General features: G+C 36.9%; 3 protein-coding genes and 2 long non-coding RNA genes across 6 annotated transcripts; 3 read left to right on the top strand and 2 right to left on the bottom strand.

Annotated features, from left to right (window-relative positions):
- The first annotated feature begins 2,709 nt into the window (after positions 1-2,709).
- On the top strand, positions 2,710-6,282 carry LOC106932147 (OX-2 membrane glycoprotein-like). Of its 2 annotated transcripts, none has more exons than XM_015010707.2 (6): positions 2,710-2,803; positions 3,626-3,715; positions 3,821-4,072; positions 4,180-4,494; positions 5,154-5,241; positions 5,336-6,282. In XM_015010707.2, the coding sequence occupies exons 1-6, from the start codon at positions 2,764-2,766 to the stop codon at positions 5,370-5,372; spliced, it is 822 nt and encodes a 273-aa protein (XP_014866193.2). In that variant the 5' UTR covers positions 2,710-2,763; the 3' UTR covers positions 5,373-6,282. The 2 variants fall into 2 exon arrangements, with proteins under 2 accessions (XP_014866193.2, XP_014866192.2); XM_015010706.2 differs by having other exon boundaries at positions 5,333-6,282.
- A 6,238-nt stretch (positions 6,283-12,520) lies between these two features.
- Positions 12,521-13,571, bottom strand: LOC148160750 (uncharacterized). The gene has a single exon (XM_088014134.1). The coding sequence runs from the start codon at positions 13,444-13,446 to the stop codon at positions 12,634-12,636; it is 813 nt and encodes a 270-aa protein (XP_087870260.1). The 5' UTR covers positions 13,447-13,571; the 3' UTR covers positions 12,521-12,633.
- A 187-nt stretch (positions 13,572-13,758) lies between these two features.
- LOC106932162 (uncharacterized) lies at positions 13,759-21,978 on the bottom strand. The gene is made up of 2 exons (XR_015765681.1): positions 21,874-21,978; positions 13,759-14,216 (listed from the first exon to the last, which is right to left on the bottom strand). It is a non-coding gene; the product is annotated as an uncharacterized LOC106932162 (long non-coding RNA).
- Positions 19,648-20,800, top strand: LOC106932159 (ribonuclease-like 3). The gene is made up of 2 exons (XM_015010719.2): positions 19,648-19,908; positions 20,153-20,800. Exon 2 carries the CDS (start codon positions 20,157-20,159, stop codon positions 20,616-20,618), a length of 462 nt encoding a protein of 153 aa, XP_014866205.2. The 5' UTR covers positions 19,648-19,908; positions 20,153-20,156; the 3' UTR covers positions 20,619-20,800.
- On the top strand, positions 21,890-22,721 carry LOC106932161 (uncharacterized). Its single transcript, XR_001421202.2, has 2 exons — positions 21,890-22,010; positions 22,120-22,721. It is a non-coding gene; the product is annotated as an uncharacterized LOC106932161 (long non-coding RNA).
- The last annotated feature ends 1,074 nt before the right edge of the window (positions 22,722-23,795 follow it).

The raw sequence follows: 23,795 nt of genomic DNA, 5'->3' as shown, positions 1-23,795 counted from the left end.
TTATAGCCGATACACTGATACACATTTCTGTGTATCAGTTTTAAAGGAATTTCAGCTCGTCCTTTTGCAAAGAAACCCCCCAGAGAAAGGAACTGCTTTCTGACTGACCGGCAGACTGTGACTATCTGTGACGGGCAGGCGGAGAACTTTGAAAATGAGAGAAGTGACACCTGTGACTAAAAAAAAAAACAAAACAAAAAAAACGGACTGTGCGTTTCAGTCTGACAGGAGGTTTAATTTAGATTCATAAAACTCAAAGCAGTTAACATTTACAACCTGATTCTGGTTTAGAACCAGATACAACATCAGTATTAAAGGTTCCTCCCTGCCACATTTTATTCCAAGTTATATGGCATAATTACTCTCATCCATCCTTTTAGATACAGTAGCTATGGCTACATTTACTGTACCCGTCTGTAAAACACTTATAACAGAAGTAGATAACGATATGAGACATTTCATGCGTGCTTAAGAGCAAACCTCGCAGGTGATTCAGACTGAAACTAAAACATGAAAGAAAACACACTGAAGCAAAACAAATATTTTAATGATAAATGTTTTGTGTATCTTAAAAACTCGCAGTGACACAGCTCAGAGCTGCCAGGTTCTTTCCTGCGCTGTGACAGGAAACTTCCCCATAGACGTTGTTATGGAAACAGTATTCAGCATTGAGCAACAGATGCATTGAAGATAATGATATACACACCCCTAATGAACAATGCCAGGGTTTGTGGGATACAAAAACATCTGGAACCTTTCAACAGGTTCTAACTGAGAAACACATTTATTTGAATGAATCTGCAGCTTTACACACATGAAGGTTTTGGGGCTGAGTTAGTAGCTTAAAGAGGAGGTTATATTGATCCTTTTGCTAAGTTTCAGTTTTCATTCTGATTCAGTCTGTGATTCAGCCTGGACTGTCAGGAGAAAAGCATGTGAGATGTCGTCTCTTTACAGATGAAATGATTACATTTCTATTTCTTGAACTTGAGAAAATTTGCTACAATTAAACATTTAGGGTTGTTTTTTTTTTTTGTTTTTTTAGATTTTGTTGTCACTATTATTGGAAATACAGAAATGTCCACCCCTGTGCGTAACTTATCGTTACACCTCTCAGATCCTACTCTGCCTGAAACTAAAATTTTAAGCTGACCTACGTCAGACCGTTGTATCTCCTTCCTCAAAGTTTGAAATGATTAGTCAGGCTGTTTTCAACTCTACTTCTTAGGAAAACCCTTCCTGGCAACGTGTCTCTCACCTTGTTTGCTGTACCATGTTTTCTCCAATTACTTTGAAATATTCATTGCACCCTTCTCCTGCCTGATACCTTTGTACACTAGAATCCTTTGTACCATCCCTGCAGGCTATAAAATACGTAAGAAATGATCTAGCATGATGTGACAAGTTGACTTTACTTGGTAATCATACGATTGTTTCATAACATGGGTTTATTGTAACGGTTATGATTCAACCAACCGTACCAGTCCAGGCTTATTGTGCTTGTAAAGACCTCTTCCTGTTCTCCTTTCCTTGGATTGAACAGAGGAAATTATAGCTTAGATTTCCTCTGACATGCGCTGCCAAAGTTACAGTAATGTTCATAAATTCCCTGGAGGACATGGTTTCATGTTCCTGTAGAAGGCGTGAGGGGAAACGGTGAGAAGCGGACACTAAACATGTCACGGCATCTGAGCGGTGATGAAACTTACCGAACATGAGCTCAGCAAACTTCTGTCACGTTGTTTTTCTCTGGCAATGTGCTTGAAGTGAGAAAGCCACAAACTGCGGACGCAAAACAAGAACACATCAGACGGGAATTAAGTGAGAAAACAATGCAAAGTCTAAAAATGCAACAGTGTAACTTTATACTTATTTTGGTTGGGATTTGTAAGCCGTGACTTTGTGTTTCCGTCCGGTCTTAGCCGTTCTTCAAAATGGAAAAGGCGAGAAAACATTCTATCAGAGCAACGCGGTGACATGTTGGAGTATCACAGGTTTATTTCCAGGATGATTAGCACTTCTGCTGAGGTGCCAGTGACTGCAAGGGGCAAAGAAACATTGCTACATGTGTCAAATATCACAGACTTGTTCACACCTAACCAAAATGAAAATATGATTGTGATCATGTGCGCACAACAGAAAATAAACCTTGAGTAAGCCAACAACTTTAGGGAACTTCTACTATTGGTATTAATGTTCTTTCCCCTCTTGACTACTGGCAGCAAGGTCAAGTAAATATTGCTAGCAGAAGTGCTGACACCGTTTACTGGATGCTGAGTAAAAAAAAAAGAAGCTGCAAAACGCACATAGTTTTGACTAGTTTCAATCTTATTAGCAGAAATATAAAAATAAACCTCACAGAGCGTATCTAAACCTCATAGACCTAAAATTAAGTTTGTCTGATTAAAAAATGTTAAAGCTTCAAGTCCTGTTTCAGTTCTTCAGATTTGATTCTTAACGTTTTAACTTTCCTCAGAAATTATTTGCAGTATTTATTTATATTTACTGCAATATTTTATTGCAGTAAATATTTGCAGCAAATATTTACTGCAATAAATATTTGCAGTATTTATTTATGAAATAAATAAATACTGCAAATAAAATATATTCACAAATTAATTGAGGCAGAGGGAAGCACCCTCCAATCTCCCCCACAACTAACCTTCATGAGTCAGTCAGTCCCACGCCCTGCCTGACTCCTTTAAAAGGCAGCACAACCCAAACAGAAAGTATTTCCTGACTGTACTGCAGCAGCGACACAGGATGCTACTGGTCCTCTCTGTCCTCTATTTGGCTTTCAAAGGTAAGACAACTTTTTGATCTCAGTACAATTCTGTTTATTTTTACTTCACCTGTACTGACTGTATGTTTAGTTATGGAGTACATTATTATTATTATATGGTATAATAATATTATTTTACTGTGTATAGTAAAGTTTCTTCTTTCTGAAAGGGCTTGTAAGAATTTGATAAACATAAAAATTTTTATACTAATATTAAAATGTTATTTTATTATTTTTATAAACGTGAAATTTTATCTTAAGTTAAATTTGTGATTAGTTGCGCTAAAAAAGATCCAGTTAATGTAAATAATGAAAATGTATATTTTATTATACATAATAAAACATTTTTATTATATTTTATAATAACCTTTATAATATATATGAAGTTTATTATAAAATATATATTAAAAATAATACAATATATTATTATATAATATATAACAAAATATAAATTTTTATTTATGCATTTGCCATCATTTATGGATTTGTGTATTTTTATGATTTATTTTAATTCATTTTTCATTATTATTATTATTATTATTATTTATTTATTTATTTATTTATTTTATTATATCAGGGTTTGGGCTATTTTCCTAAATTATTAGCATGAAATGTATTTGTTTCATTTGTGGTTTACTTACAATACATGATCCAGTTGTATGTTGCATTTTTCTTTATATTCATGTAATTTATGGATTCACGCATTTCTACTTCATTTATTTCAATTAGGATTTATGCAATAATAAATTTTGTTATTATTCTGTCACACCGTGTTGAACTGTTTTCGTGTTGGTGAGGTCTCTCGCTACGCTCTGTTTGCTGACCCTGTGTTTCTGTTTCCAGCCCACGCCTCTCAAATCAGCCTCCATGGGACGACCACAGTCGCGTACGGTGGGGAGGCAAACTTCAACTGCATGCTAGCAAACCCAACAGGTAAGTCCCACATCTGGAGCGTTTCCTGACAGCTGGCTATAAATAAACAGCCACAACTCTTTCAAAGGCTACTTGTGACGTACTGAATGTTTGTTTTCCCGACAGGCGTTCTGCAGGTCACCTGGCAGCGGGGTCTGAGACCTGAGTCATTGGAAAACATGGCAACATACAACAAACCTGTCGGGGAGCAAATAAATGAGCCTTTTAAAGGGAAGGTGATCTTGAGCAACTCATCTCTCAGCTCCTCGTCCATCACACTGAAGAATGTGACGTGGGCAGATGAAAATTGTTACGTCTGTTCCTTCAACGTGTATCCTGATGGGTCCAAAAGGAAGCAGATCTGCCTCAAGGTGGAAGGTGAGCTGGTGCTTTTTTTTTTTTTTTTTTTTTTTTTAACGGTAGTCTCCATTTCAAAATGTCGGAAACCATTAAGCAGGAGTAACAATTTCCAATTTTCCTTGAAGGAATATCAGAGATGCACAAAAAGAACTCCTCCGCAAGCAGTTCTGACCATAACGTCAGAAAGGAAGAGCTCAGTTGCTCAGCCACAGGGAAACCCGCTCCCAAGATTTCCTGGAACACCTCCAAACTCAAATACACAGACGCCCCACCGACTACAGTCATCAACAGTGATGGGTCAATCACCACCAGCAGCAACATCACAGTGCAGGTGCCTACAGACTGGACGGGACATGTGTACTGTGTAGTGAACCAAGGACTGCTGGGACAGCGGCAGGAGGAATTCAGTTTTTCTTCACAAGAAAAGGAGAAGGAAGAAGGTACGCATGCTGGACTTAAAAGTTTGACAAGCTATCATGTGGAGAATTGTGTAAACATGCTGTGCTGATCTGCTATCTGAGAGGGAACCAATCAGGAAGTGCCACTGCTGTGGAAGTTCAAATTCCAGATAATCAAATAAATACCTGGCTCTGGTTCAAGGAAGTCCCACACAGGTGTAAGAAATTCCCTAAGAGTTCTCACTGCCTGGTAGTGATGTCAAACATTTACACACCTGATTGTTGTCATAATGACCACTCAATCAGGAAGTCAGGAAATCCCAGAAATTCACTTCAAGGTTAGCTTCATTTCCTGGTGCACAAAATGTCACCTATCTTAGTCCTGGAAGTCAAACAACAGAATCAAAGCAAACTGAGTCATGGTTCCCTTTTAATCAGCTGAGCTGTGACTCACAAGCCCTATCAGGCTTTAGTTTCACTTTTAGCCCAGTTTCATCTTCACGGAAACCCCACGTCACACTACACTGTGCGGTGTGGGGGAGAGAGGAGGGTCTCAGGAGGTTTACTGTACTGACCCCAGAGGATCATTCTCAGAATGTAACAGTAAAAGTAAGACAGGCAGGGATTCCCAGCTTCCTCTTTTTGGGAAATATGAGCTTGCTCATTTCTGCGCAGTCTAACCAAGTGTTGTTTCTCTTCAGGGAATGTGTCACAGAACGCTCTCATCATCGCAGTCATAGCGATCATCATCTGCGTCACTGTCGTAGCAGCTGTACTCGTCCACAAGAGGTGAGATTTCACTTTCCATAAGCAGAAACTGTGCGATAACAGTTAAACATGCATCATTTTCTCCCTAATCTTTCTGTTTTTTTCTTTCCAGCAGATTAAAGAGGAGATGCAACGATTTCACTGCCGTTTGATCCGCCTTTTCAGCAGCGCAGCATTCAAGCATTACAATAACCTCGGAGTCTGTTGCACTGATGATGATCATAAGCTAAAGCCAGACGCGCCTCTCCCAGATCCACTGAACAACAGTCCGCTGAATCACATTTCTCTCCAACTGCAGCACTTTTTGCACTTTAACTCGGAGCTTGTCTACGGACTTTGTTGAATGTAAAAACCACAGCACAACCACAGCCGCATGCTCTAAAGGAAGTGTCGTGCAATAGAAAGTTTACGTCAGCAAAATAACTTCTTAACTGAGCTTATGGCGCCATCTAGTGTCCCGTTGTGTGAACGTGTTATTCCTTCATAAGCCATCCTGAGAAATTAAATGTGATTTTATTAGTGTAAACATATTGGACGTCTTACCTCAGTTAAAAATATATATATACTGCTCAAAAAAATAAAGGGAACACTCAAATAACACATCCTAGATCTGAATGAATGAAATATGCTCATTGAATACTTTGTTCTGTACAAAGTTGAATGTGCTGACAACAAAATCGCACAAAAATCATCAATGGAAATCACATTTATTAACCAATGGAGGCCTGGATTTGGAGCCACACACAAAATTAAAGTGAAATGTTCCCTTTATTTTTTTAAGCAGTATATTTAGAGATGTTTTTTGTTATAAAAGATGACATGTAGTGATGTGTTCAGTTGCAGACATTTTGGCCTTGTGTTTCTAAATGTTATTTATTGCTTGCACAAAAAAATGCTAAATTAACACACCTTTCAAGGAATGTGAAATTTGACTTAAATTTATTTATTTTCAAATCTATTTATTGTTTTGTTGAGTAAATGTTTTGGGCTTTTATTTTTTAGGTTTTTGAACCAATCCAGTTTGGGATTAAAAGTGTTTATTTCTTTTTATCAAAGCAAAAAGTGTTGTCTGTTTCATATTTAGAGCTCACTGTTATTACAAATGTGTAATTTGTTCGTAAAAGTTCATTTATATTATGGAATATAAACTCTAATGAGTTAAAAGTAAATATTCATAAAAGCATGATGTTTTTTTTCCATTTCTTCACATTTGATTTATTTTCCCTCAAAACAGGAAAGACAGGAGAGCATATTATTTTTAGGAAAACAAAGATGATCCTTGGGTCTCTTTTAATCGTTAAAGGTTGTCTACATGCCACCCAGATGCTTGGGAGGGTATTAACCCTACTGTAACAAACGTAAACATGCACAGTTTGCTAAACTCTACTTGGACTTTCTGTTTTTTGATCAGGTTAGACTAAGCTGCATCTCAACAGTTGCTGATGATGTGTTTACTGAGTATGCAGGAGTGATCCATCTGTTCCTGAGGTTCATTAAGCCCCGGGGGAAATTAGAATCACCTGATTAAACCAGCCAATCCAGGTGCAGGTAGTCACACCTTTAAATTAAGAGTCTAGTTAAATCTGTCACTCAATGAGCAGTGAAATGACCCTGAAAAAGTTGTTAGTCTGTCACTTGTTACGTGAAGATCAAAACAGCTCAACATATGTTGCTCAGATTGTGTGGTCTACAGGTTATAGCACTAGACTTCAACTACAAAGGACAAGAGTTCAAATCTTGGAAAGTATGTATATTTTATCAGCCTCTTTCAAATTCACTATTGAAAGCAGAAAAGATAAATGTGCCACGAGAAACATATAAAGTGTGGAAGGGCATGTGGTCCACATGTTATGGTATCAGACTTCAAGTATGAAGGACAAGGATTCAAATCCTGGAAAAGATTTTTCATTTTCTTGTTTTTCATGGAAAAATCAAGAAAATGAAAAACCGGCAGTATCAGCAAAAAACTTTGAAATCGGTGCATGGAAAGGATGTCTATTTTGTCAGCATGTTTCAGGCACCATTGACAGCAGGAAAGATAAATGCGCCACGAGAAACTTCTAAAGCGTGGAAGGTTGTGTGGCCCACAAGTTATGGCAACAGACATCAGGTACAAGAGGGATGAGTTCAAATCTTGATCTTTGTCTGAAAATAAAGTGGATATTCATGCTTAATTTGGTATTTAATGGGATTTTTAGATTAAAACACACAAACTTAACCATAATCAGTCAAAATTAAGGCTAAATGTTCAGAAAAACATGATTTCTGCTCGAATTAGGTTTTTTATAATCAATTTAGTGTTGCTCCAAGAATGCACCGATTTCAAAGTTTTTTGCTGATACGGCCGATTTTTCAATTTCTTTGTTTTTTTATGCAAAAATCCAAGAAAATGAAAAATTGGCAGTATCAGCAAAAACCTTTGAAATCGGTGCATTTTTATTCTAGGAATGCACCGATTTCAAAGTTTTTTGCTGATACTGCCAATATTTCTGTTTTCTTGTTTTTGGAATATCGGCAGTATCAGCAAAAAACTTTGAAATCGGTGCATTCCTGGTGTAAAAAATAGATTGATAGAAAAAACATATTTAAGCAGAAATCATCTTTCTGTGAACATATAGCCTTAATTTTAACTGATTATTATAAACTTTGTGTGTTCAAATCAGAAATAACAATTATTTGCAGACCAAGGTCAGGATTTGAACCCATGTCTTTTGTACCTGAAGTCTGATGTCATAACCTGTGGACCATACAACCTTCCACACTATAGAATTTTCTTGTGGCGCATTTATCTTTCCAGGTGTCAATATTGACTGCGATGCTGACAAGACATATACACAGTGGCGCAACTACACGTTATTCAGGTGGATGCGAAAACATAAATCGGCGCGCCGCCCCCTCCAGTCGGGGTTTTGACGCCCCCTCTGGTGCTGCGCCCCTATGCACTGCATACCCGCTTTTTGCGCCACTGGGTACACACCATGCTTTCCTACCAAGATTTGGACCTATGTCCTTTGTACTTAATGTCTGATGCCATAACCTGTGGACCACACATCCTTCCATGCTTTAAATGTTTCTCGTGGCGCATTTATCTTTTCTGCTGTTAATAGTGATTTTGAAAGGATGACAAAATAGACATTCTTTCCAGGATTTGAACCCTTATGAACCATAATATATGAAACATTGAGCAACTTATCTGATGTGCAAAGATGCTTTTTGTGATGACATTCATCAAAATGCGATGTTACTGGTTTTCTCAATTGTTTACTGGGTGGTGTTTTTATGATTGTGTTGTAAAGCACTATGAATTGTCTTGATGCTAAATGTCCTGTACAAATAATCTTGATTGATATGTAAAACTCTGAAGAGCCTGTTTGCTTGCAGAGCATCTAATTTAACCAGTCAGTCCAGGTGTGGTGGTGCAGTAACTAATTTTAACCTATTTGAGATATACGTCATCCTCTCTGTTAGACAATTGTTACTCAAGCAGGAAAAGGAGCAAAAAAAAAAAACACTATCTTTTATGTACACTTTTACATTTTGTTATTCACCTGAGAAGTTTTTCCTCTTATTTTTTCTCATGTCTCACATGTTAAAGACAGTTCAAATTTCTAAGATAATTGAAAGAAAATTTTTTTTCCACCGAATATGTTCTCTCTGTGGATGGAGCAGGAAAGTCTGTCAGTAGCTCGTGTTTTGACCTACTTCTATTTTTCTACAAATGTAAAAAACACAAAATAAAAGTATATATAAAATTGTCACAAAACTGTAGGAAATTGAGCCTTTCCATGTTGAAAAGAGGAAGTCTCATTGAAAGGGATTTAACTCCAGAAAATGAAAAAAGGTTTAATCAAATTGCAATAATTTATGAAAGAATTTAAAAGTAAAAAAAGAAACTTACTTACCAGCCTGTCCTAGATTTCTAAATTGCATCAAATTGCATCAACTTAAAATCTAGTCATAACGTTTTAAAAGCCATCGTCTTGAATGTAAGATAAAATAAACATTTACAAATTTTAAAAAATGGCAGACACACATTTTTGTAATAGTATTTTATTTCCATTTCTGTGCGAAGAAAGGTCTTCAAACACAGGAGACGAGGAGATTACTGTCCCAGGAAAAACTGTAAACAGGCTCATGTGTGAGCAATCTAAATAATTTAATTTTTCAAATGCCAGTTTGGTCACTTTATATTGATATGGAGGGAAAAAAATATCACAAACATCAAGTTTTTTTCCATGCAAAAGTTATGGCCGTGGATTTTTCAAAAAACAAATTTTCAAAAAACAATAGTGCATAAAATATTGGTTTTTATGCACTATTGGTTTATGTATTGCTGTATTTTGTACAGCCTCTCTGATGAAACACCAATTATCAGATACAAGAACTTTGAGGAAGTGCCGAATGACTCATTATTTTTGCTTCACCTTAAGTTGTGCAAAAAGGAAAAACAAGGTCGCAAGTCCACACTTGGACAATAACAGAAAGGTGGCATCTTTTTGTTATTGAATATAAAACCCTCAGTGATCACTTAAATAACTCAAAATTAACATAGCAATTTACTGGAAATTAACCAATAAAAATCAGACATTGCTTTTGAAATGTGGTTCAACAGATTAGAACCATAGGAGTCTGCTTCTACGCCCTCAAAAAGAGAGAGAAAAACAGACCAAGATACTACAGTGACAAAAAATACTGTGAACATCAATGCTGAAAATAATGAATAAATCAAGAAAAAACGCAGTGACCGATGCAGACTTTCATTACGTCATACAAACTGTGCACCATGTTGATGTTGTTGACGTGAAGCAATTTTTATTTATTTAATTTTCTTTAAACCAGGAAAAAGAAAACCAAAAAAGTACAACTTTAAATCCCACACAAAGAAACTATAGAAAGTCAAGTTAGAATCTCATCTCGTAGTGTGTGATTTTGGCGAGATTTGATCCATCAAGAAAACTTAAAAAACAAAAATATGTTCTCCTTGAACTCCAACTGAGCAAACTGATCTTATTGCATTGGTACTGCGTGCGCAACATGGCGTTCACTACTATTTCATGTCAACATTTTACTTTTTTTCTGGTTTTGTGACAATAGAAACACTCCTTGTCATTCTTTGAGGAGTTGATTTGGGTTGCTCAACAGCTGATTTTATAGACACACTTTTATTGAGCACGGACTGAAAGGTAGACTTATGTGTAAGCACATACTCATCAGCTAACACAGCAGCAGAAGACAGTGAGTTTACCTTTTGCTCATTCAAGTGAACAACACCACGTTCAGGTAGACAATCTTTGAATTCTTCCAATAGAACAAGTTCTCTCAGAGTGTCAAAATTTGTCACCATACTTGAAGATCACCAACGGTCAAAGAGACTTCCCTTTTCTCTGGCGAACTCTACATAGGTCTGAGAGGGGCTTTTCTTAAAAGACCTAAATTTTTGCCAGTAAGCCTCAGGAACAAGCTCATAAGCTTTCAAAATGGCAGCTTTAACCACATCATACTTTAGGGCAGTGTTTCTCAACCTTTTTTGGGCCAGCGCCCCCCTAGCCCTTATCCAGGTCCCTCACCACCCCCCACCAAAAAAATTTGAAGGCTTCTTTGCACTGACCATTATTTTATCATTAATATTACTATCACTATTGTAGATGTTTTGATTTTTATGCTTGTTTCTGTATTTATCATCAAAAATAATTTCCCCAGAGAACAAAAAAGCCATGGGAATAGAAATTATTTTCACAGGCGTCTACGAAAAATGCAATGAACATTCAAGTTAAATTGGTAGGCCTAACAGCAGCCAATCAGAGTGGAAAAAATATTCTTATTTTGTGCCATTTTGTAGTTGTTAAATATTCCACAAAATGATCAGATAAAAGATGTTCAACATGCCAGTTTAAACTTTGATCTATTTGCAAAACAACTGAGCTTTGCAACATTAAAACATGGATAGAACTGTAACTACATTAATCATAGCTCTTCTTCTCTTCAGTGTTTCTGTCGGTTTCTGGTGGTGCAGCTCTGTGCTGCCTTCAGGAGAATGAGACATCAGAGTATCATCTATAAAACTTCACTCACATGGCATTTATTGTGCAAACCAGAGCTTTCAGTGGAAAAACAAAAGTTCCAGATCCTTTAATGCCATAGAAATATGAGACGGAAACATTGATTATATCTTTATTCTATAATCTCTATTGATTTATAGATTAATAGTTTTACTGGACAGAAATTACAAAGAACAAATCTAGTTCTTAATCAAATCTAATTAAAAACATGAATAAGTGATAAGTTATTTACTGTTATGTCTGTAAGATATATTTATTCTCAGTACTAGATGTGGTCTCACCAAACCCATGACATTTCAACAATATTATTTTACTTTTTATCTGGAAATAGTGTGTTTATTCTTGCCATACAGTCTTCTGTATTAATTATTGATCGAAAGGTCTTGCCATACCAGTTTATTCCTCTGTATTTACTTTAGTTTCTTAGTTTATTCTTGCATTTTGTTCTTCATTCATTTCCATTTAGTTTCCTTTGATTAGTAATTATCCTCTCTTGGTTTATTGCTATGTCCACTTTAGTTCTTTCCTGTTGTTAGATTTATTTTATCATATATTGACGCTCACCATCAGTAATCTTCACTCATCACCTGCTGCGCCGCCTAATCATCATATGTTTCACATCATGTGTTGATTTTTCACTGTTCAGCGTCGGATTCTCTGTTTTTATGCCATAATTCACATCTAGTTCGTCGCTCCGTTTTATGTCCCGCTTCTCCTGTTTCAGAGTTTTGCGCAATGTGCGCGTCTTTTTTTTTTTTTTTTTTTTTTTTAAGCCCCTAAGGTGCAGGGCGGTCGGGAAGCGTATCAATGGGGAAAAGGCAGACTGACATAAACCTCTTAAAACAACGGAAACAATTTCTGCATTCTGATTATTGAAATTTAAAAGTGCCGTGTTGTTCTATCACACTCATTTCATACCGGACCTTACAGCTCCGGTGTTATCGCAATAAAATGAACGCTCACTATCGAGGTATCACCCATGGAGGGATTTCTTTATTTAAATGGGTTCATTTTTCAGAGGGATACACAGTCAGGGTATCGTGATTTTAGCTACCAGTAGCAGGAGAACGGAGCTGCGCCAAGAAGCTAACAGAAGCTAACAAACACTGAATAGAAGAAGAGCTGCCATGTATATTGTTGCAGCCAAGCATGGTTTAATGTTACACAATACAGTTTTACCAAGTTGCTCAAAGTCTAAACTGGCATTGTTGTGCATTTAAGGTGTAAAGTTGACCTTCGACCAAACGCCCCCCAAAGGCATCCCAGCGCCCCCTTTTGTAAAAAATGTCCGCCAGCGCCCCCTGCCGTACTCTGAACGCCCCCTGGGGGGCGGTACCGCCCACGTTGAGAACCGCTACTTTAGGGTGTCTGAAAGAGGGAGGGTGGCTACAACCTCTTGAGCTTTACCATAGATTTTGCACTGTAGAAGCAAAGACCAAACGTCAGGTGGCCACTGTAAAGCCTGTGCTATTCGCTCAAAAGCAGAGAAGTAAGAATCAATCTCTGCCTCTCGAAACTCAGGTACTAAAGAGACATACTTGGTAACATCAAAGGGTCTAATAGAAGAGGGCCCACCAGAACTACTAGTTGGGCTCTCACTGGTTGTTTGAACTGGAAATTTGGCCTTATACTCAAGCTCTAGCTGTCGAAGCTTTATAGCTTTTTCAGCCTCAATTTCCAACCTTTTCACTTCAAGCTGATATTGCCTGAGTTGTGCTTTTTCCTCAGCCTCAACTTGCAATCTGGTGAGACGAACCTTCAGGCGAGCATCAACTTTGGACCCAACAGATCCAGAGGAAGCCGAGAGGGGATCAAACCTAGGAAGTGTGACAGGAGTCTGAATCCCACCAACCACCTTCAGGTCCCCCTCTGGTGTTAGCTCCTGAGATCTCTCTGCAAGGTTTGAGGGGCCAGCAGATTCCATCTCTGCAGCAGGCACAGCAACAGGTGGGAGAGCAGATGAGACCGGGATCTGCGAAGGCAAAGACAACAAGTTCAATTTAAGCAGTTTGTTCACAATTAGATCCCTTAATTCCTTCTTAAGCAGTTGCTTGGAATAAGAAATGGAAAAGTAACTTGCAATCTCAGCTAAATCAGCTTTACGACAAGATGCAAGTTGTTCAAGAGAAGGCTGTTCCAAGAACTGATCAATATTAAACTGAGCCATTTTGAACTAACAGCACAAACTGCACAGAGGCACCTCCAAGATGCAGAACCAAACAAATTTCCCTAAACTGTAGCCACGGGATTGTATTAAATATATCCCGGACGAGCCCCCATTTAATGTTACGGCCCGGCTCAGCCAGGGGAAAGGGAAGTAACATTAAATAAACCTAGATGTTAAGGTTTTGACAATTTAGGAATTTATTGTTTGGGTTTTCAACAAAAGGGAGAAAAAGAGAGAAAAAAAGTAACAATAATCAAAAGGGTACAACTTACAGCCAACATGTACTAAATCAACAAAATCTACAAATCAGTGCTGTGTGACAAAACTTAATCACATGGGACTTTACGTCCAGGTTAAACAAACACATTAAAACAAACAAAACAAGCTACAAGTCTGGTGTAGCGTTACAAAACCCCACAGGGTAAAGACTGTTGAAGCAGTCAAAAGAAATTAACAAAGCCAAAGTAGACCACAACTCTAGTAGCAGTACAAGAAAACAAAACCCCACATGTTCAATCCTGTCACAAGTTACAGAAAAGCTCAAAGTGCAAACAGGTAACAGCAAACCCCACACACCCAACAAAGTGGCAAGCTGTCTCAACAAAGAAACAAGCCACGCTTTCTCCTAGGAAGTCCTTGGTTTTAAAAGGGAGGCCTCAACAGCGATTGGTGGAGCCGGCAATTAATGACCCAATCATGGTAGGCCTCAGGGTGTGACACAGGACAACAAGGCAACACCCACTTCCAGGTGAAGTCCGTCTGATTAGCCACTGCAAAAAAAAAACAAACAAATAAACACAGAAAAGGCCACAACAGATTATGATAAACTTTGTGTGTTCAAATCAGAAATACCAATTATTTGCAGACCAAGGTCAGGATATGAACCCATGTCTTTTGTACCTGAAGTCTGATGTCATAACCTGTGGACCATACAACCTTCCACACTATAGAATTTTCTGGTGGCGCATTTCTATTTCCAGGTGTCAATATTGACTGACAGATACTGACAAGACGTATACACAGTGGCGCAACTACACGTTATTCAGGTGGATGCAAAAACATAAATCGGCACACTGCCCCCTCCAGACGGGGTTTTGACGCCCCCTCTGGTGCTGCGCCCCTATGCACTGCATACCCGCTTTTTGCGCCACTGGGTACACACCATGCTTTCCTACCGAAATTTGGACCTATGTCCTTTGTACTTAATGTCTGATGCCATAACCTGTGGACCACACATCCTTCCATGCTTTAAATGTTTCTCGTGGCGCATTTATCTTTTCTGCTGTTAATAGTGAGTTTGAACCCTTATGAACCATAATATATGAAACATTGAGCAACTTATCTGATGTGCAAAGATGCTTTTTGTGATGACATTCATCAAAATGCAATGTTACTGGTTTTCTCAATTATTTACTGGGTGGTGTTTTTATGATTGTGTTGTAAAGCACTATGAATTGTCTTGATGCAAAATGTCCTGTACAAATAATCTTGATATGTAAAACTCTGAAGAGCCTGTTTGCTTGCAGAGCATCTAATTTAACCAGTCAGTCCAGGTGTGGTGGTGCAGTAACTAATTTTAACCTATTTGAGATATACGTCATCCTCTCTGTTAGACAATCAAGCAGGAAAAGGAGCAAAAAAAAAAAAAAAAAAAAAACCACTATATCTTTTATGTACAACTTTTACATTTTGTTATTCACCTGAGAAGTTTTTCCTCTTATTTTTTCTCGTGTCTCACATGTTAAAGACAGTTCAAATTTCTAAGATAATTGAAAAAAAAAAAAGAAAAATGTTCCACCGAATATGTTCTCTCTGTGGATGGAGCAGGAAAGTCTGTCAGTAGCTCGTGTTTTGACCTACTTCTATTTTTCTACAAATGGATAAAACACAAAATAAAAGTATATATAAAACTGTCACAAAACTGTAGGAAATTGAGCCTTTCCATGTTGAAAAGAGGAAGTCTCATTGAAAGGGATTTAACTCCAGAAAATGAAAAAAGGTTTAATCAAATTGCAATAATTTATGAAAGAATTTAAAAGTAAAAAAAGAAACTTACTTACCAGCCTGTCCTAAATAGATTTCTAAATTGCATCAAATTGCATCAACTTAAAATCCAGAGTCATAACGTTTTAAAAGCCATCGTCTTGAATGTAAGATAAAATAAAAATTGACAAATAAATTTTAAAAAATGGCAGACACACAACATTTTTGTAATAGTATTTTATTTGCATTTCTGTGTGAAGAAATATCTTCAAACACAGGAGACGAGGAGATTACTGTCCCAGGAAAAACTGTAAACAGGCTCATGTGTGAGCAATCTAAATAATTTAATTTTTCAAATGCCAGTTTGGTCACTTTATATTAACATGGAGGAAAAAAAAATATATCACAAACATCAAGTTGTTTTCCATGTAAAAATTATGGCCGTGGATTTTTCAAAAAACAAATTTGGATATGTGAGTGATTATCATAAATATTGTTTTTTATGCACTATTGGTTTATGTATTGCTGTATTTTGTACAGCCTCTCTGGTGAAACACCAATTATCAGATACAAGAACTTTGAGGAAGTGCTGAATGACTCATTATTTTTGCTTCGGTTTAAGTTGTGCAAAAGGGAAAAACAAGGTCGCAAGTCCACACTTGGACAATAACAGAAAGGTGGCATCTTTTTGTTATTGAATATAAAACCCTCAGCGATCACTTAAATAACTCAAAATTAACATAAAAATTTACTGGAAATTAACCAATAAAAATCAGACATTGCTTTTGAAATGTGGTTCAACAGATTAGAACCCTAGGAGTCTGCTTCTACGCCCTCAAAAAGAGAGAGAGAAAAACAGACCAAGATACTACAGTGACAAAAAATACTGTGAACATTAATGCTGAAAATAATGAATAAATCAAGAAAAAACGCAGAGTGACCGATGCAGAATTTCATTACATGTCATACAAACTGTGCACCATGTTGATGTTGTTGACGTGAAGCAATTTTTATTATTTTTTTTTCATGTCAGGTATTTTGTGGAAAATGAGTCACGCAACATTGGGTTCAGATGGTTTCCCAGCAGTCACTGTCGCAACCTTCCCTGACAACGCAGAGTCTAGTTCCTCTCTGTGTTTGTGTGTCACAGTTGGGTCAGTTTTTTCTTTCCTTCAATTTTTTCCTGGTTTTCTTTAAAGCAGTACAACTTTAAAACCCACACAAAGAAACTATAGAAAGTCAAGTTAGAATCTCATCTTGTAGTGTGTGATTCTGGCGAGATTTGATCCATCAAGAAAACTTAAAAAACAAAAAATGTTCTCCTTGAACTCCAACTGAGCAAACTGATCTTATCGCATTGGTACTACGTGAGTGACATGGCGTTCACTACCATTTCATGTCAACATTTTACTTTTTTTCTGGTCCATATTACATCACAAACTTCCCATCCTTAAACTGTATAAAAACGGTTCGAGTGCAATCAGGTTTCAGGTTCGCCGAAGACATCTTCACCGAGAACTTAATCAACGTTCTGCTTCAATAACAAGACCTTTCAAACCCAACCACACATCTAAGCAGGTGAGTAAAAATGAAAATAAAAAATTAAGGGATGGTTCAAAATGTTGTGAAGGATCTGGGTCTGTTCTAAAGAGGATTTCATCATACAGATCATTTGGAAAGTTTTAGTAGTTTTTGTCTGAATCTGTATGGGAGCAAAAATCTAGGTGTTATTTTTGATTAAGTTCTTTCAAAACCTGTCATAATGCTTTTTTTTTCATTTAAAATAGCACAAAGTGGAATGTTCTTGTTAATATTCGTGTTGAATTCAACACTTCTAATTAAAACACTGAATATTTTTCTTGTATGTGTTGCAGATCATCTAAAAGAAAACTGAAAATCTGCATCATCCAGGAAAATCCCGATCTTGGTATCTGTAAGCTATTTTAAATTTACATTTGAGAATATAGAAGCGTAAAGTCACATTCAATTAATTAGAATGAGTCTAAAATGTTAGTCTCAATCAATGAGGAAAAATTACTTTCAGCATGTTCATATCACACGTTTGAAATCATTTCAAAATATCTTCCTAAGTATTTTCATAAACAGCTGATTTATATTTGTGTGGTCGTATCTCTTGAGCTGCTCTAATTTCTATGTAAGAAGATTTTTGGATTGTTTTTCCCTCAACAGGAAACCATGAAGATCCAGGTTGTTGCCATCCTGATCCTCGCTCTCTCTGCAGCCGAGGTCTCAGAGGCTCTGAACTTCTTCCAGAAGCACGTCGTCAAAAGCATGAATCCCGGAAGTTGTAATACCAAAATGAAAAGAATAAATGCAGCTGAAAGACGGTGCAAGCCGATCAATACCTTCTTCTTGGACCCAAAAGGAGTCCTAACCGGAATCTGTAACTTCGGTAACAACCATCCAACAAAGGCTATAAATCTCAAAATTATTGACTGTAAACGTGTTGGAGGCAGATACCCTAAATGCAAATACAGAGGTGTCAAGGGTCGAGCAACTAGTGTTACAGTCTTGTGTGATCAAAACCGTGTGCCTTATCACCTGGATAATGTTGTGAGAAGAAGAAATAATGGCTAATTTTCCATTTTGTTCTGCGTCTATGTTCTGTACAAGCAGCAACGACAGATATCTGGAACAACTTGGAACCTTTTCCTTCTGAATTACTATTTGAAATAAAGCATTTTCTGCATCTTGGAAATAATATTGACAAACAAAGTAAATTGGAAAAGAAATGTAACTACCAGACTGGTCTTTAATGTTCATTTTTTCACTATTTGTATTTTTTGAAAACAAAAAATTAAAACTTTGCAGCACGAATAGCTTTTCAGGTGGTGGTGGGGTCCCCCCACCCCACACACACACACATCTCTGTACAAACAGCAGATGGCGCTGCTGTCCAACCTGTGGCGCCATCTGCGCTTTATAATAATGATAACATTGCTACATTTTATTGTGGCTTGAGCAAAATCACTCGCGCTTTCTTTAAATGCACATTTCTCTGCGTCACACTTAAATTAATTTAACCAACATGACATTCAGATCTAACCACAATGAGATCAGATAGCATGCATGCTAAGGCCACGTCAAGCTTAAACACAAGCTTCCTCTGTTCTATAAAGTCAACGCCAACAGGTTTTTAGGGGCTTTAAAGACACAAAAAAAGAAAAGGAAAATGTTGATGAGATATATTTCAGGTCAATATTTCAGTTTTTGTTGCTTTGCCTTTGGAGAGAACATCAAATGCTCAAATGATTTTTGGATATAATTTTTTTTTTTTACAGATTTTAAGCAATTTATCCCTTCAGATGATTCTAGTTGATTTAAACCAACAAAATATGGCCCAGTTTTCAGGTAGTGGGCTATGAATTTACTAGAAGAGACCTGAACATTCAGTTCTCGTAAACACAGGTGGTTTTGTGGTCACAAAGGTCGGACTGATAGTTATTGGTAACTACAACAAACCTCTGTAGTTACAGGTGTTGCTGGAGAAAAGTACAAAGTGGCATTTTCTTGATCGGTCCATTTTATCATCTAATGAGAAATTCTGAGCAAGGGAAATGTTAAATATCTTCAGATCGTTATAAACTGTTTTCAGTTGATAACTAATTAACTAACAGCTCTACTGTAGTTTTTTCTCTGTTTTGAAGGTGAAAGGTATTCCTTAAAATGCAGGAAGTAAGTCCAACAGGCAACAATAGGTTTATTTCTGTCATCAAGACCATAAGTTTACAGCTACTGTTTTGCAAAAATAGTGTTTCACTATTAAAAATAATAACCAACAGCTTTGTTTAAGATTTCACTGCAGGTAGCAACATTCAATGTCTTTGCACAATCTATGCATGTGTGACTGCTGCTGCAGGTGTGGTTTTGTGGTCATTTCAGTGAAAATCCTTCGTCCACACTGTTCGTGATAAAACTCACCACTACATATGAGTTGAAATTCGTTTTTAGTATTTATATTATATGCAACTTCAGTCAATTTTTCCTACAAGCTTAATTTCTTTTATATCTCATCTGATTATCTTTTCAGGATACGTGAGAAGAGACTCTCAGCAGCTCTCGTTTGTGGTCGGCCATGTTTGTTTTTCCCACTCATCACCTTCTCAGAACACGACTCACTGATTTGATTCAGTAGCAGCGGTGGTCCTGCGTCTTGCCTGTTATGAGCCAATTGTGTGTTCTTATGCACATTAATGCATTATAAATATTCAACATGGCGGGATAAAATAGCCAATCAGCTTGCCTTAAACTAATTGTGCATCGTTACGTGTACATTTAGCAGCATAAGAGTTACACCTTTAAATAGAAACATGCTAATAAACTCCTCCTCAAAAGGAGACGCACTTTGGAGCATTAGTTTGTTTTCACACTCACTTCGACAACTAAAAAGGAAGAAGACTTCATTCTCTTTTTACCTCCTGTTCGTCTGGAAAAGCTGTTTCACTCATTTTGGACCAGGTAACATATTTATTTGTTAAAATCAATCAGAAATTATGATAAAGTCAAACGTTTTCTACATTTAGATAGTACAACTCAGTATTTTTTCGAGCCTGAAACACAGCAAACACAAAAATGTTCTTAAAAAGAGGTGACTTCGTTCACGTTTTGAATCCCTCGTCTTTGAGCAAAACTAAATATGTGGGAGAACCTTCTCTCAAATTCGTTTTCTAATTTGTTCTCAAATTCTTATGTCTTCTTTCAGAATCATGAAGGTCCTGCCATTCTGCCTGCTCGTCTGCTTGCTCCCCCTGCAGGCCACCGCCTCCGAGTTCGTAAATACAACCTGCACCCCGGAACTGGAAAACACGCGCGAGCGCTACGAGAAGTTCAAAAGGCAGCACGTGGACAAGAAGATGACGGCGCAAAAATGCACGGCAGCGATGAAACAGAAGAAGATCTACGACGACAACAACGTCTGCAAGAAGACGAACACGTTCATTCTCGCTGATGCCAAGGAAGTCCAGTCTGTCTGTAAGGGTCAAGGCGTTTATAATAACAAAAGTCATTACATGGAGAGCAAAAAGAAGTTCAGAGTTGTGGTTTGTACGGTCAAGAAGGAAGCCAGGAAACCCAAATGTGAATACAAGGGAAAATGTCTGAAAAACAGAGTCATTGCTGTGAGTTGCAAAGATGGTTTACCTGTGCACTTTGCAGGAGATCACCAGTAAACCTTATGGTGAGGAAAAAGCTTTAAAACAACTTTTTAAAATTAAAGATACTTACTATATATACACCTTTTGATGCATTTTAGGAAACAACTATGTCTTTCATTTTTTGGCGTATAAAAAAACCCCAACCTAATGTATTTTCCTCAAAGTATAAACAGAATAAAGCCATTACATTGAACCTACTGCTTAATAAAGAGCTGTGTTGTGCTTATGTTGATGATCATGAATTACATGCTAATAACAATAGTGTTTCAGAAAACAAAAATTGAAATATTACATGGAATTCTGGATTAAAATAAACTGTCAGTAGAAGATGGAAAATACTTTAGTCTTCCACCTAAACTTTGTTTCCAGCAACTCAATTTGAATGTTCAGTCTTCAAATCTTAAGCTACTCATCAGTTTCATAATCATGAAACTGATTCTCATCTTTCATCCCGTTATCCATCTGAAGACATAAAAACAAAACCCCGATAACCTGATGAATATTTCTCAATTTCTAGCATTTTTCAAATAAATATCATTTTAATAATCCTAATTGACATAAAATGAAAATGCTGCGTGTCTTCTCATACAATATATGCAAATATCTGGTTTCAACTTAATCTGCTGACAGGCTCAGAATCCTCCTTCATTCAAAGCAGATCTGCAATATTCAAGATAAAACAAACTGTATTTGAATTAATTTGTGAAACGGTTTCCCTCCTGCACTTCTACTTCAGCTTTTCTTAAAAGTGAAGAAAGCACTCTTTAAATTCCCATTGCCACAAAGTACTAACATGGTGTGACGATTTATGAAGTTATCCATTAAGAGCAAACACTTCAAACAATTTTATTTCGTCAAATAATAAAGAAAATAGTAGAATCAACCACCTAGCTGTTGTTTTTTTCTTGTCAGATTTACAAATTTAAAATGTTTCTTCAATTGACCTGCTACTACAGTAAGAATCCAAACCCCACACTAAGAGCTTCTTTTTCAGATTTTTACCTGCAATTGCGGAATAAATTATAACTGTACCTTCAGTGTGGATCTCCACAATTCTGGCCTCATTTGGTGAAGAATAGCTCAAATTAAAGAGAGGATCCTCACTCCTTGTGTCCAACAATAATAAAGGATCTTTCTGTGAATTTCCCCGACCTTAAAGGTTTTGCATAACCCACACTCCCATCTTAAAATATGCTTGATTTTTGCTGATTTCTGTTCAGATATGGGCTTATCTTTATTCAAATTGGATAAACTGGTCTCACTTTCTCACCTGGATGCTATATAACAAGCCCAGATCAGTCAGAGTGCAGCTTCAGAGACTTTCCACCGTTGAAGATCTTCCTCAGTCTGTGCTTCAGACACCCAAGTTTACCAACACAGTCAGCTGAAAGGGAAAAATAACATCTGGTATGTGATTTCACTGGGATTTTTTCAATTTAATCTTTGACAAATTACATTTTTCGCTATTTTTAACAGGTAAATTTTGATCACCTTCGGTTTTCTCTCTCTCCACCAGTAATCATGAAGATCCAGGTTGCCGGCTTCCTGCTGATGCTGCTCTCTGCTGTCGAGCTCTGCGAAGGACTGACACGCATCGATGCCATGAACGCACAGGATTGCAATGCTGTAATGGCAGCACAAGTCAATAATGGGGGGAGATGCAAACATGCTGAAACCTTCATTGTGGCTGTTCTCGGTGCTGTCAATGCCGTCTGTCGAAATGTGGGGGAGGCTCTTGCCACATTTCCAGTTGTTGACTGTACACGCAGAATGAATGAAAATGGTTGTGTCTATGAAGGTAATGCACATAGAAACGGTCAAGTTAAGCTTCAGTGTGGAAATGGTCAAGTTGTGAACTATGTAAGTGTTACAAGACTTGCTTAAAAGCGATCCATCACATAATTCCTGGCCTATAAAAATTTGAAGCTCATGTTTATCCTGATAGAATCTTAAGCTACTTTGTTTACATTGTCATCTGTTTCCCTGCATGTAACTATGTCTGAACTTCCAGAGAGCCTTTTTTAGCCTTATTAACATTACCATCTTATGTTTTGGCTTTGGCTTGTTTCCTGTAGCCGTCTCAATCCAAATAAACCTATTGCTTACAATCTGAAATAACTCCTTTTAAAATGTTTTACTCTAAGAAAATGTCTAGGTGTTTTTATTTGACATATACAAACCTTTAAAATGGAGGTGAAAGAGTCGTTAAAAGTAAAAACAGTTTTGAAAAGTCAAAAATGTCTCAAAAAAGAAAAATGAGCGCAAATCTAGCCTTTGCCTTATTTTAGAACAACGTTTTAGACTCTTGCAGTAAAACATCTTACTTGTTTTAAAATGCATTGCTGTAATAAAAACACTAAATGATCCAATAACATATCTTGAAGAAACTGTGAGGAGTTTTTGATCTATGTTCAGATGCAATTCATATTATCAAATACTTGGCCTACTATTCAAATCCACTTAGTGATAGTACATAAGTGCTAGTCAAAAATTATACACAGATAATCTGAAAGGAAATACAGGGCAGGATGAAAGAGGGACCTGAAAGTAGCAGGATGCAGAACTCTGTTATTTTTTTAAATAAATGAACAGAAATACTTACAGTTTAGAGCGAATCAACCAGGAAATTATATACTCAAGAGGCTGAAGGAGGGTTGATTACAAAAAGGAATCTGGTGTGACACTTCCTGAAAGAGGAAGGAAAGCAGTACAATGAAAATAAAACTGAAAAGAGCTTAAAGACGAAAATAGAAATGAGAACATTAGCCCAAAATGAAAACACTAGAAAACAAAACGAAGATTTTGAAAAACCTAGCGTCATATTTCTTTGCTTCTTTGTCAGCCTGCTTTTACACCCATTGAGTAAATATGAATGCAGCAGCGCCCTCTGCTGTTCGACAAAGGAAAAAAAAAAACAAAAAAACTACTTCTGCATGTTTACGTTTAAGTGTCACGTCACTGGATATCTTCCAAAACTTAAACTCTTATCCTCTGTAGACTCTTTTTACACAAAGTGATGCATTTCAAACAATTGTTTTCATGATCCAATCTTGTGTCTATTCAGACACAAGAAAGTTCCTGACAAAGTCTAGAACCAGTTGTCAGATAAAAATGATTTTTTTCCATCCATGATGGATTTTTATTAGATTTTTTCTAAAACAAATAATTACAAAAGTTATTTTCTCTATACAA

Source organism: Poecilia mexicana, unplaced genomic scaffold, assembly GCF_051168715.1.
Source record: "Poecilia mexicana isolate PSO_F unplaced genomic scaffold, ASM5116871v1 scaffold_2, whole genome shotgun sequence".
Lineage (NCBI taxonomy): Eukaryota > Metazoa > Chordata > Actinopteri > Cyprinodontiformes > Poeciliidae > Poecilia > Poecilia mexicana.
This window is presented reverse-complemented; position numbering and strand designations above follow the sequence as displayed.